Source organism: Acromyrmex echinatior, chromosome 2, assembly GCF_024713525.1.
Source record: "Acromyrmex echinatior isolate Ae372 chromosome 2, ASM2471352v2, whole genome shotgun sequence".
NCBI classification, from domain to species: Eukaryota; Metazoa; Arthropoda; class Insecta; order Hymenoptera; family Formicidae; genus Acromyrmex; species Acromyrmex echinatior.
In genome coordinates this window covers 25,553,830-25,566,157 of record NC_141853.1, presented here as the reverse complement: position 1 = coordinate 25,566,157, position 12,328 = coordinate 25,553,830, and the positions used below count along the sequence as shown (strand labels likewise).

Below are 12,328 nucleotides of genomic sequence, written 5' to 3'. Positions count from 1 at the left end.
GGATGTTTCTCTCCGAAACCAAATTGTGCAAATATTACTAAGCCTCTAGATAATTCGAGGTCAATCAAATGTTTATTAGAATTTTTGGGCTGACATTATCATACGTCCCCTTGTTCAGGAACAAGATTGCTTGTTTTTGTAGAACTGCTTGTGAATATCCGATGTTAACAAAGCCAAGCTGTCTATGCACTATCTATTCATTCTGAAGCCATATTGTGTATTGTGTAATATTCGATTGTGTTCTAATTACCACTTTAATCTCTCGTTAAGAATTTTTTCCAATAGGTTCAAAAAGCAAGAGGACATAATAGATCTGACCTGTTCACCATTTGCCTTCGGAATAAAAAAGCATAAATATTCTCTCCATTCAGCCGGAAAACATCGATAATTAGAACATTGTTATATATGTCTAAGATGGCTCTTTTTACAATTTCCCGGTAATCAATTTATTATTACACAGTTGATCTTATCGTAGCTTGGTGCAGAATTTTTAATGAACAGAAATTTAATTAACGCTTTTGATAGCAAAGAAAAATTAATAAACGAATCTAAAAAGTGGTCGTCCCCCGTCGGCACGATTTACATTAGGAATCACATCTCCTTCCAGCGGGGCAGAGATTCTCTATGCACTTTTCTATATTTTTAATCATTTTTATATTACCTTCATAAGAAACTGATCTGGAGTGATCTGTTATTAAATAACTTTATTAAATACATACTTGTAGTTACTATTCTTATTTAGTGTTTCGCAAAATGCTTTAAATTATGAAGATGTAGAATGCTAAAAAGCTTTCTTTTTGTCATCTCTCAGAATAACTTTAGTCTGAGCCTCGATCTTTTTATATTCGAAGAAATAATCTCTTCCCTCGTGAATCTATGTTGTTGGGAATCACTTACTCTTCCTTCATCTTACAGCTCTCTCACATGCCTCGTCATATCACACTTGATTTACTCTTACCTCCTTGGGAGCTATATTTATGTTGTCGAGTCTTACGTTCCTATTTCTCCGGCACTGTAAGGAACACTCCACCGCTGTCATGATCTGTTCTAATACAAATACATATATCTTTCGCAAGCATTAAAATTAGTAAACTCCACCGAATTAAAAATACTAAATAATATGGTTTTCGTTCCAAAGCTGTCAAACCATACAACATCCAATCCATACGATTAACATTATAGATTTAAAGGTATCTTAGGGATAAAATTTGTAGGAGTCCCCAGTTCAATGGTAATTGGAATGTGATCACTCCCTTCAATTGTCTCGTTCCACTCTCCACTCGCACTTCAAGGCAATGGTAGGGTTCACAATTAATAGATCGATGCAAGAACTACTAGTATCTGGGCCTAAGAAGTGGGTAATACTGCCATCATTCAGAAGAATATACTGCTCTAGATCAGTAAAATTAAAAATTGTATTGTCATTTGCACTGTTAGTTTTGTTGCATGATGGATGTGAAATCACTCCTAATAAGAAAAAGATTCCCGATAGACCAAATAAATTGTAAAAATTTCACCCATTCATTAGCTTTAATATTATTATTCTGTGAAAGGAGTCTATAGCACGCTACTAGAGTGATTTCTCTTCTGCTATTCCCCTTACCTCTCGCCCCGCGCTTAGTAGTTCAAATGCCGCTCGTAGAGGTCCGTTCGCTTTGGACGCTCACGCTGTATCTTCATTCTATATCTTTTTTTTTTGTTCATTGCATAACTAAGATAGAATGAAGCAACGCATAAGCGCTCAATCTTATGTATTGCTTCATTCTATCTTAGTTATGTAATGAACGAAAAAAAATAGAATGAATGAATTTATATCATACGCTTTTAAACGTCGAGCGGCATTTGGACTGCGCGCGGGGCGAGAGGTGAGGGGAAGGCAGAACCAAATCGAAAATCGGCCGAGAAGTGCAAATCTTGCCGAGCCCTGGTTTAATCTATCAAACCGAACCGTCTCAAATTCCTTCAAGAGGAACGGAGGCTGGTTTAAGATATGTTTCTGTAATCATAAAAATATTCCAGTCTACAGCATATTTTTCCAGCTCGAATAACTTATCTGTAAAGCCACGGCAATTTCACTAACAACTTTTAATATTATCTTGATTAGACATTGGATAAAAATTAAAATAGATTATATAATAAAGTTAGCTTTTAAGGTTATTTTTCAAATGAGTGCTTAAAATCTTATTCTTATTGCCGTACGTTTTGCCATTCGTCGGATTAGCTAGGGAAGAATGTTTTAATTGATCCGTTGTTGTCCCAGAACAAGCCTTAAAATTAGCTTCCTTCTTATTTGTGATGTCCTTAAAAGTAATTTGTTATATATTTTCTCTCTTCTTTGATATTTATCGCATTCATCAGTCCTCTTCAACACAATCGCTGCATCAGGAATGACTTTGCTGGAAAATTCCACCTGCAGGTCGTAAGAAATCGATCGAAGAGCTATGCCATTGGGGGAGAAACTTTGTTTCTACTTCCGATGAAATATTCGCAATTTTCCTTTTGGTTCTTATAGAATTGATTACTATTCTTTAGCCTCTCACCGACGTAGCTTAAATCCTCTTTATAAATGGAATCATGCTTGCCACTAATATTGACATCCTGCCTGTCACGTAATGTGTATTGTGACCTCCAGGCGAAATTTACTGATTCTTGTTGATCTATTTCTTGACTAAAATTCATTCCTTGTAAATCCAAAGACTTCTGATGCAATCTTCGAGGAATGGCAGTGCGTTGATTGGATACTCTGCTTTCCAACCGACCTCCGGCGATTTCGCTAAACGAGATGGAGCTCTTATCTTGAATTGATGAAATTCTTCGATGCCAGGTCTGAATTTCAATTTCGTTTTATGAAAGAACTTTCTGGCATTCATTGAAATATTCTCGTATGCCATTAACCTTCTCACTTCGTATTCTTTAAGGAAGACCGGACAGTTCCTATTGGTTGAGTGATGCTTCCCGTTGCAATTAGAACAAGTATAAGTTATTGCATACTTGGGTGGCTGTATTTGAAGCAATTAAAACATATTGTAGGCAAGGTCATGTAGGATTCAACGTTGAACCTGACCTTATGAATATAAACCTTGCTCGGCAAGATTTGGCTCGAAAAGGTTATAACAACAGATCCGCTTAGATTCGTCTTCTTTCTTAGGTTCTGTCTTGTTCCTTTTATTAAGACTCCTAGAATGAAACACTTTAAAAGATGACTCCATAGCTTCCAGAATTTCACTTTCAGGAAAGTCTTCGTCTACCCTTTTAATTAAGCCTCTATGTATTATAAACGATACCTTGGAATAAAATCAAGAGTATCATCGAGAATGGGATCGGTTATTAATTTGTTGATTTTAAATAAATTTTTAAAGCTCATCTCAATTTTGATTTCGATTTGCTACATATCAAATTGATGTTCTTGAAGAGCAGATAATTCTACCTCTTGAATGGACTCAATCTCTTTACCTGAGGTTCTTTTTCGGATAAATTTTTATATTGAATCCATATTGTACACGGATCTTCAGTGTTGTCTTGAAAAAATTTGAGTACGTCAATATCCTTATTTCTAATCAATTGAATTATCATTCTCTTGCAACAGCGATTGAACAGGCCGAACTGGCGATGACAATGGCAATCTTTTATAAAGATGATCATCTGGTTGCTCGATTTTTTTTTATTGTAAGACCCAAGAGCACAACCCTTACTCTCTTCATTTGATGTCTCTTCAATTTTCTTGTACATTAGCCTTCAATTTTCTGGTCATCGCCCGCAAGCGCGAAAAAGAACGACGGGTCAGATGCAGATCGCAGTATCTAGATTATGTCACCACTTTCTTGTAAATATTACTACTAGTTTAGCGTCTGAGCACAAGAATTGTCATAACACTTAGACTTAAATTGTGACGTAAGTAACACAAAGCTTGTGCGTTATTTACGTCTACAATTTAAGTCTCGAAGTTGCTCTAAGTAAGTGTTACGACAATTCTTGTGCTCAGACCCTTAGTCTGATCATGGTGGATATATTTAAGGTGAAACAATGCGCATAATGGCGGCTGCTTAAAATTTTAACCAATCAAATTTGGAAATATTGTATAATAATAAGGAAATATAATAATATAATATAATAAGGAAATGCGCTAATTTTAAATGTAATAAGTTACTTAGAAATAAAACACCATATTTATATTAAAAATTATTCATATTTATTAATATATTAATATATATAACGTTAAAAAATGCAATTTTAAAATAGTAAATAACAAGAAATAATGGAATATAAAGAAAATAAACAAATACAACTGAAATAAATGAATAAAATACACATCTAAAGTAAACAAGTAAGGTATCAAAGAATAATGTTACAAATATGTTACAATATGTAATTTTTTTTTCTTATTTTTTTGACTATTAGTCATTATCATTTTATTTTTTTGTTTTAATCTGATGTACGTTCTCGTTAGTACTAAACTTGCAACAACCTCTCTCGGAAATGTATACTTTATCTTCTTGCACATTATTTCAGTTAAATTATCAAAAATTTTATTATATCTTCGAAAATCTGAAATCATTGCCATAATTTTTCAATCCTGAATGCATTTTTATTCGTTTATAGGAATTGCATAAAGTATATCTCTATGCCTTCAATCTAAAAATATTAGCATTTTCTGTGCATCATCAATACTCAATTCAGAATTATGAGTAGAAAGTACAGTTTTTTTAATTTAGTTAAATTCAAAAATAATATCAGCAATTTCTGTGCAACGTAAATACTGCTCAATTCAATATCCCGAATATGAAATGCAGTTTTTCAATCTAATTGAATAAAAAAAGTTTTTATTTAAAAATGGAATAAATGCTACTTAAATTATTCAAAATTATAAGTAGGAAATTTTTCGTTTTAATTCAACTAAGTTCAAAAAAGTAACGTAAAAATAATTGAGCTATATTTTTTTGTTTCTCTTTAATTAGAAGTAAAATGAATGATCGTGAAAGTAATGTAAACACTCGCAAATCAAGTCGAACACAGCCCGAATATTAGTCTAATCACGGCGTGCGACATCGGCCAAGCGAGATTAGATTATTCAAAACTTACCCAATGTTGTCTCATAGTAATGTAAATTGTTTATATTTTATTATATCTGTCAAATGATGATATTTTTATTATATCTATATAATTTCGTATTAGTTTAGCTGATTGTAGTAGAGAATGAATAACACATTTACCAATTGAAGAAGTGTAGCGGATAAGATATGTAGAAGATTCATAATCTAGAGGTCCCAGATCGATTCCCACTAAGGTGCGTTTTTTAATACCAATTTGAAGTAGTTAATTTCAGGTATAATTATTATAAATGTGTCAGGAATAAAATTTGTAAACCTTAAATATTTGAACGTATTTTTTTTTTATTAAACTAGTGTCAGCTCGGACCCTGGTAAAAAAATATCTCTGAAAACTTCGTTGAAAATGTCTGAAATTATTTTTCAGAGATTTTTAATGACATTCAGAGACTTTTTCAAAGAAATTATCAGAAGGATTATCAGCGAATTCTCTGAAAATCATTCCCAAATGTCTAAAAGTCGCTGAATTTTATTGAAATTCGAAAATTCAGTAATGTCTGAAGATAAAAATTTTCACGACTTTTCACTTTTCGGAGATTTTCAGCAAATTTTCTGAAAATCATTTCCAAGTATCTAAAACTCCTCGAATTTTATTGAAATTCGGGAATTCAGTCATATCTCTGAAGATAAAATTTTAATAGTATCTTACTTTTCAAAGGCTTTCAGAGAATTCCTTTGAAAATCATTTTCAAGGATATTGTTATCTATTACAGGACACTTTAGATGATCACAGAACACAACTCTATAAATTAATTATAACATTGTATTTAGATATTCGTTTATTTTCAGAAGCAAAACAAATCAGAAAACCCAGAATACTTACGGAATAAATACACAAAATTGGTTTTATTTAAAAATCAATATCAAGCTTAGCTTATTAATTACGTATACAGAAAATTTTATGTTTAATCCAAAGAATACAACAAAATGTATTGTACAGGGTCCGGCAAAATGATCTCCCACATTTTGCACCGCCACTGTCCCCGAACCACTGAAGAAAGGGGGAGCTTAGCGTAGTCGGTTGGTAGCTCGCGCCTTGCCATTTCAGTTGTCGTCATGAATTGGATGGGTGAGTATCGTGCTTTCGTTATCGAAACATTTATGAAAAGTAACGAATCTGTGATGCGTAATTTCGTTACGTGGAGACGTTGGGTGGCCTGCGCGTTCACCCGATCTTGCCCCATGCGACTTTTTCCTTTGGGGCTGAAAGCGAAGTTTTTTCAACACCACCCCCGAACCATTGACGAATTGAAAGCAGCAATACGCCAAGAAATTACAGGAATATCGCCTCAAATTATTGCTCGAGTGATGGAAACTTTTAGAAATCAGAATGAAAGAATTTCGAATGTGTATCGAAAAAAATGGTCGCCACTTGGACTCTGTAATTTTCAAAACTCAATAAAAACAAATGGCATAGCATAAATTTTCAGTTAATAAAAATAAAATCTAAATAGCATTTACAATGGCGTTTTTATTAAAGATTAAAATGTGGGAGATCATTTTGTCGGACCCTATATTATGTATCATATTTTTAATATATTACTTTTTCATATTCATTATGTTTTATTTCTTTTAATGTAAATCTTTATGGCTTGGAAATATTTTACAGAATATTTTTACATATTCTTCTCATAACATAATAAATAATTATTGCTAACATCTTGTTTTGGAAATACGAAATAACTCGTTTTGCTTAATAAAGTTGTTTATTTTCGCTCTGCGCCTGCTCATTGAACGATTAGAACATCTCTCCCAGGCAACCGTAGTATCTACTATTCCTTCTTATCGCACTCACATAAACCACGCCCTATTAGCCATATAGCATATATTACATATATGATTCTGTCTTATTCAAATGCATAACATCTGTTCTTATTTTGTGGGAATATGTGACTCAATTGACGAGTCTGATTCTCAAGACAAGTCCACGCTTGTCATGTGACGTGATGTAAGGTGTAAAGATCGACTACTTTGCTTGTAACTAGTAACGATGTATTTATTTCAGGAACACGTATGAATACGATCGAACAGGATGAGCGCCATAATCTATCTGTCTTCTTATTTTTCTCTGACGCTGCTTGTAGGCAACTCGCAACCTACAAAATCTCTAGGCTTTCTTCGCTCGATGCACTAGTGAGGTATTGAAAACGTAGTTCCCTACAATTTTGTAGGAGATTCTTAATACCTCACTAGCGGGTGTAGAAAGCTTAAGGATTTTGTAGATAGCGAGTTGCCTAGCAGCGTAAAAATAATAAAAGAAAAATTATAACAACAGATCGATTAAGGCGTTCATTCTGTACGGTCATATTAATTTGTGCTCGTAATAAAGATTATCAGTTATCAGTTAAGTCTCGATCATTATTTCTTATATCACATCACACGACAAGCGTGGGCTTGTCTAGAGAATCTGACTTATCAATTGAGTCACTTATTCCCACAATTTAACATTTGCCATCTATCACAAGACCGTACAACTACTGCTACACGGAATTTCGGCTCTGTTGATATTCCCAGTCTTCGCAAAACATTCGTATACACGTATTTTCTACATAAATAAATATTTAAACATAAATAAATCAGAAACATTCAATTTGTTTGTGCTATCTTGACAATAGTCGAAAATGAAGGATTCGAATTCCGTTTGGCTTCGATAATTTTTTCGTCGCTATTACCATCGACAAGATACTATTAAAGATCGACATCCTTACGGGAGTTCGTCTTTGTGAATATTAAAGTGATTAAGAGTTAAAAATTGATAATATTGTACTAATTTTATGATTTATTAGTTTAGTAGACATAATTATGCATTTATAATACTCGATTTTTTTTTAAATTGTGATTTTAGTATTATCGTCAAAGTTTGATTATCAACAGAGATGATAATCACAAAGAAAAAATTGTAATTTTTCTGCAATATATAAAATATTATAGCTTTACAAGTATGCATATTTATGGAACATTTATATAATAAAAAATTATGAATTTAATAACGTATGAACCAAATATTTATGTTAATAATAATAAATTTATATCAATTGTCGATAATGTCAGCATTCTTCAATTATCTTCGGGCCCTTTTCATTCTGCCGAAATTTGCTCAGGATTGACAATCTTTAATAGTATCTCATCGGTGATGCTATTGATAAATGCAGCATCAAACTCACAAGATAGCGCTGATAGTAATATACGCGAAAATATACAATATTATGATCCCATAAGGACCTTCCACTCTAATCTTCTTTATGTCACTGTATGAATATGAACAAAAACGAGTGATTCAGAGTGATTCCTGATACGGCAATGTGCGACTTCTCCTTGTCTGAAATGTGTCGCTCTTATCGCGGTAGGCGCAAGTAACCAATGTCCAGCGCGCGGATAAACGCCTTTCGCAACCAACTAAATACGTACTAACTAAATCTGCAGTATTCGCAATCCGCTTATACTATAAATTGCCGCTATCCATCCCGTAACCTTACAGCAAGTCACCCAGAACATATAACACCTAATCTGATTTAGCTAAAAGAACCTCTCTCACAAACTTTCGATGTTCAACAGCTCCGGCCACGAAACCGTGGACACTAACGTCGCGTGATTTGTTATATACTACGAGACGAAGACGACATAGAGACACTCGACGACAAGCATGTACGTACCTATCGCTCATTTGGCAGCAATTTTATATTTTGCATGATCCTTCTGAACGATGACATTGCAAGAAAATATTTTACCTAACATAGCATTATTCGTTTATATATCTTTAATATTGGTTCTTCATTGTAAATAGGAATAAATCCGTGGAAAATCTGCTAATATCTAGCCACGAAGTGATTAGCAGTATTAATTCCACTGGTTTAGGCAATCAAAGTATAGCGACAAATTTGGGGGGTACCACGGCTACCGAGAAGATACAGGAACCGTCTGCCTCTGGCGGCGATCGTAACAGTCCTGTATCAAGTCCTAACTTGTCTCCACGTCCTAGTCCGAGAGCCCATTCTAAACGAGAATATTCTAAAAATCCTGATTCTGCAGTCAAAGAATCACTCCGTGCGAACAAGTCAGACGATCAGCTATCAAGTGGCCATCAAGTATGTATCGATGAAGCATTATATAAATTTTTTTAGATGTTTATTAGTATCATTATTGAATTGATGTAATTTCAGCATCATTGATGACATTAATTATTAATGTACAATAATTTATAATATTAGACCTGTTCTTTTTAGCTGAACTTCTTGTTCGGTTCATCTTTTCTTTTTTTCTTTCCAACGTGGAGAGAAAAGGAAAAAAGATGAACCGTGTAAGAACTTCAGCTAAAAATAACAAATCTATTACTTCCAGCTTCAGTTTATAATTGCATTTCAAATTTGACAAATCAAATTGACACGATTTATAAATATAAATATAAATATAGCTTTACAAATATCAAGATTTACTTTAATCAAATATAAGATTCTTTTTCTTATTTGTACTATATACAACTTATTTCGTATAAATATTACAGGATGTAATAAGTAGATCATCTGACTCAGCTGATCTCAATAAGAGTTCCATTCATGAAAATAAAAAAGAGGCACGTAGCAGTGAACGAAGTAAAAAGAAGTCTTCTTGGTACAATGTACTTTATCCAACTTATAAATCTCGTTCCGAAGACTTTAAACGAATATTCAAAGATGTGCCTGACGATGAGAGATTGGTGGTAGGTAAGTATTATATATTTTTTAAATGTGCTCTCTTTCATTCAAGAATGTATTATAGAACATTATATTCTTGCGAAAGACTTTCATTGTACTAACTTATATTTGTTACATCCACACGACTGTAAAACGATATTTAACATTTCATGATTTAATTAATCTAGCATTATAATTTTTTAGATTATTCTTGTGCTCTGCAGCGTGAAATATTGGTCCATGGTAGACTTTATGTGTCTCAAAACTATGTGTGTTTTTATGCTAATATATTTATGTGGGAGACATTGGTCTCTCTACGCTGGAAAGATGTTACATCTATTACCAAAGAAAAAACTGCACTTGTCATTCCAAACGCTATCTTAATATGCACTATTACTGACAAGTTCTTCTTAACATCATTTGGAGCAAGAGATAAAACATATGTGATGTTATTTCGTGTTTGGCAAAATGCTCTTATCGGCGAGGTATGCATATATATCATATATAACTGATTATCCACTTTAGATGATCTATAATTCGCACCAGATTTTCAGGATAAATAAAATTCTATTTATGACTTTACATATCATGTGTGAGACGAATGTTTAAAGAAAAATGTAAAGAAATCAGAAAATACATATATGTTAAATGAAAATTATAGAAAGAAATTATAGATTATATAAAGTGGGCATAACTTAAGATTTTTTAATTATATTGTGTTTTATTGTACAAGATTTTAGAAGATCTTTATCTTAAAAAATATCCTAATCAGGGAAATTATTGAAAACTTAAAAAATTATTGCCTTTTCAGGCAATTTATAAAAAAAAAATTGCAGCAGAAATATTTTGAAAAGACCATACAATAAGCATTAGTCTACCTTATTTATTTGTTTCATTATAGTGCATCTTTGCTAACGCTTCGTAAATCGATATTTTCTTGAAACATACTTTGATAGTTCCTTCGGCTATGATATCTTCTTAACAGTATTGTACCGTATCTACTTTTTAACTTTCGAACGGCACACTTTTTTTCAACATCTTCAACGGCATACATGGGTCATTTGTGTCCAACTCGATTTTAAGGCTCTTAAATTCGAAAAATTCTGAAAAAATTCATATATTCTTTAAGATCTGTATTAAATTATTCTATTATATAGACATTGGAATAAAAAGGTTAGAAAAATTATGAAAATTACTTTCTCCATAAGAGAAAGAAAATAATTCAGTTTTAAAAAATTATAACTTTGTTTTGTTATATATGTACATAAAAAAATCATTATAGAATGTTATTACATAGATATGACTACTTTACAAAAAAAAATATAAACAGGGGCCAAATGCAGAAAAAATGCAATTATTTGAGCATCTGAAAATGTCATATTTTTAATATGGATAAATAATATTTTTTAGAAGAAAAAACAGTTTGATTTTATTATCAAATACTAAAATGATTATTTGTTAACAAATAAAAATAATGAAAAAAGTGATTACAATTATAAAATATTAAATTTTTTAAAGGAGAAAGATGATATTATCAATTATCAATTATATATTATCAAATTCTTACTGTTCCTCTGTACCATGTTATCTTTACCATAAAAAGAAAAATAATTTTGTAGCATTTAAATTTGCATAAATAAATATATGCGAAAAAATTTTTTAGATTAGAAAAATATGCATGATAAAATAAGCTTACTCAATACAAAAATATCAAAATAACTAAATTCACTTATTTGCGAAAAAGATATCTTCCAATGGCACACATGAGTCTTTTCCGCATACAACTTTGTGACTGCACTGCTCGACAATACACAGAAGTTCCGTACCGTTACTTCCCTATATTTCTTCCATCACAAAGATTTTTTACGAAGGGGAAATTTTTTACACAGGACCAAGCACACATATGAGAATAAGAACTATTAGAAATGGCACATGATCATGGAATGACCCATGTGCGCCGTTCGAAAGTTAATAATTTAATGCTTCCTATAAGTTACAGTTCAGATATTAGGTATATATATATATATATATATATATATATATATATTAGGTGTTGGAATTAATTCGTAGCGTTTTACAAGTGATGGGAAGTACTTTCATTAATGTATTTTTTAATGCTCATGTGAAATAAATAACATTCTTTCATTAAAAAACGCTACGAATTAATTCCAACACCTAATATATATATATATAAAATAATGTTTTATTCTTTTGCTTTTAATATCTAGCAGAAAACATTAATATTTTGTTCTATTTTTGTTTCTACTTCTAAAAACTATCTATGAACATTAATCAAAAAAGAATGTTATTCAAAAACGAAAATATTTTAATCTTAATACAACACTCCAAAGAATAAATAACAAGAATAAGAATCCAAGCCAATGCGAACCAACACAAGTTAGTCGTGTATAGAATTCATATATTTAAGACAAAAAATTCTTTAGACGTTTTAACTTTTGATATTAGATCATCTTCATTGTGAAATTAAACAGGTGCTCAATAATTAAACAAAGTAATGGAAAATATGATAAATATCGCTAATCATTGTAATAT

At 31.8% G+C, this 12,328-nt stretch overlaps 1 protein-coding gene across 9 annotated transcripts in view; it reads left to right on the top strand.

Annotated features, from left to right (window-relative positions):
- The window catches only part of LOC105150656 (protein Aster-B), a 63,109-nt gene that overhangs the window by 9,870 nt on the left and 40,911 nt on the right, over window positions 1-12,328 (top strand). The window contains exons 1-5 of one of the 9 annotated variants that reach the window (XM_087402897.1): window positions 6,156-6,174; window positions 8,661-8,750; window positions 8,890-9,190; window positions 9,607-9,805; window positions 9,980-10,260. In XM_087402897.1, the coding sequence (XP_087259023.1) occupies window positions 8,749-8,750; window positions 8,890-9,190; window positions 9,607-9,805; window positions 9,980-10,260 (783 nt within the window). In that variant the 5' untranslated portion in view covers window positions 6,156-6,174; window positions 8,661-8,748. Of the gene's footprint in view, window positions 1-6,155; window positions 6,175-8,233; window positions 8,751-8,889; window positions 9,191-9,606; window positions 9,806-9,979; window positions 10,261-12,328 lie in introns of those variants that run through there. The other 8 variants (XM_011063888.2, XM_011063887.2, XM_087402896.1 and 5 more) reach the window with 8 other exon arrangements.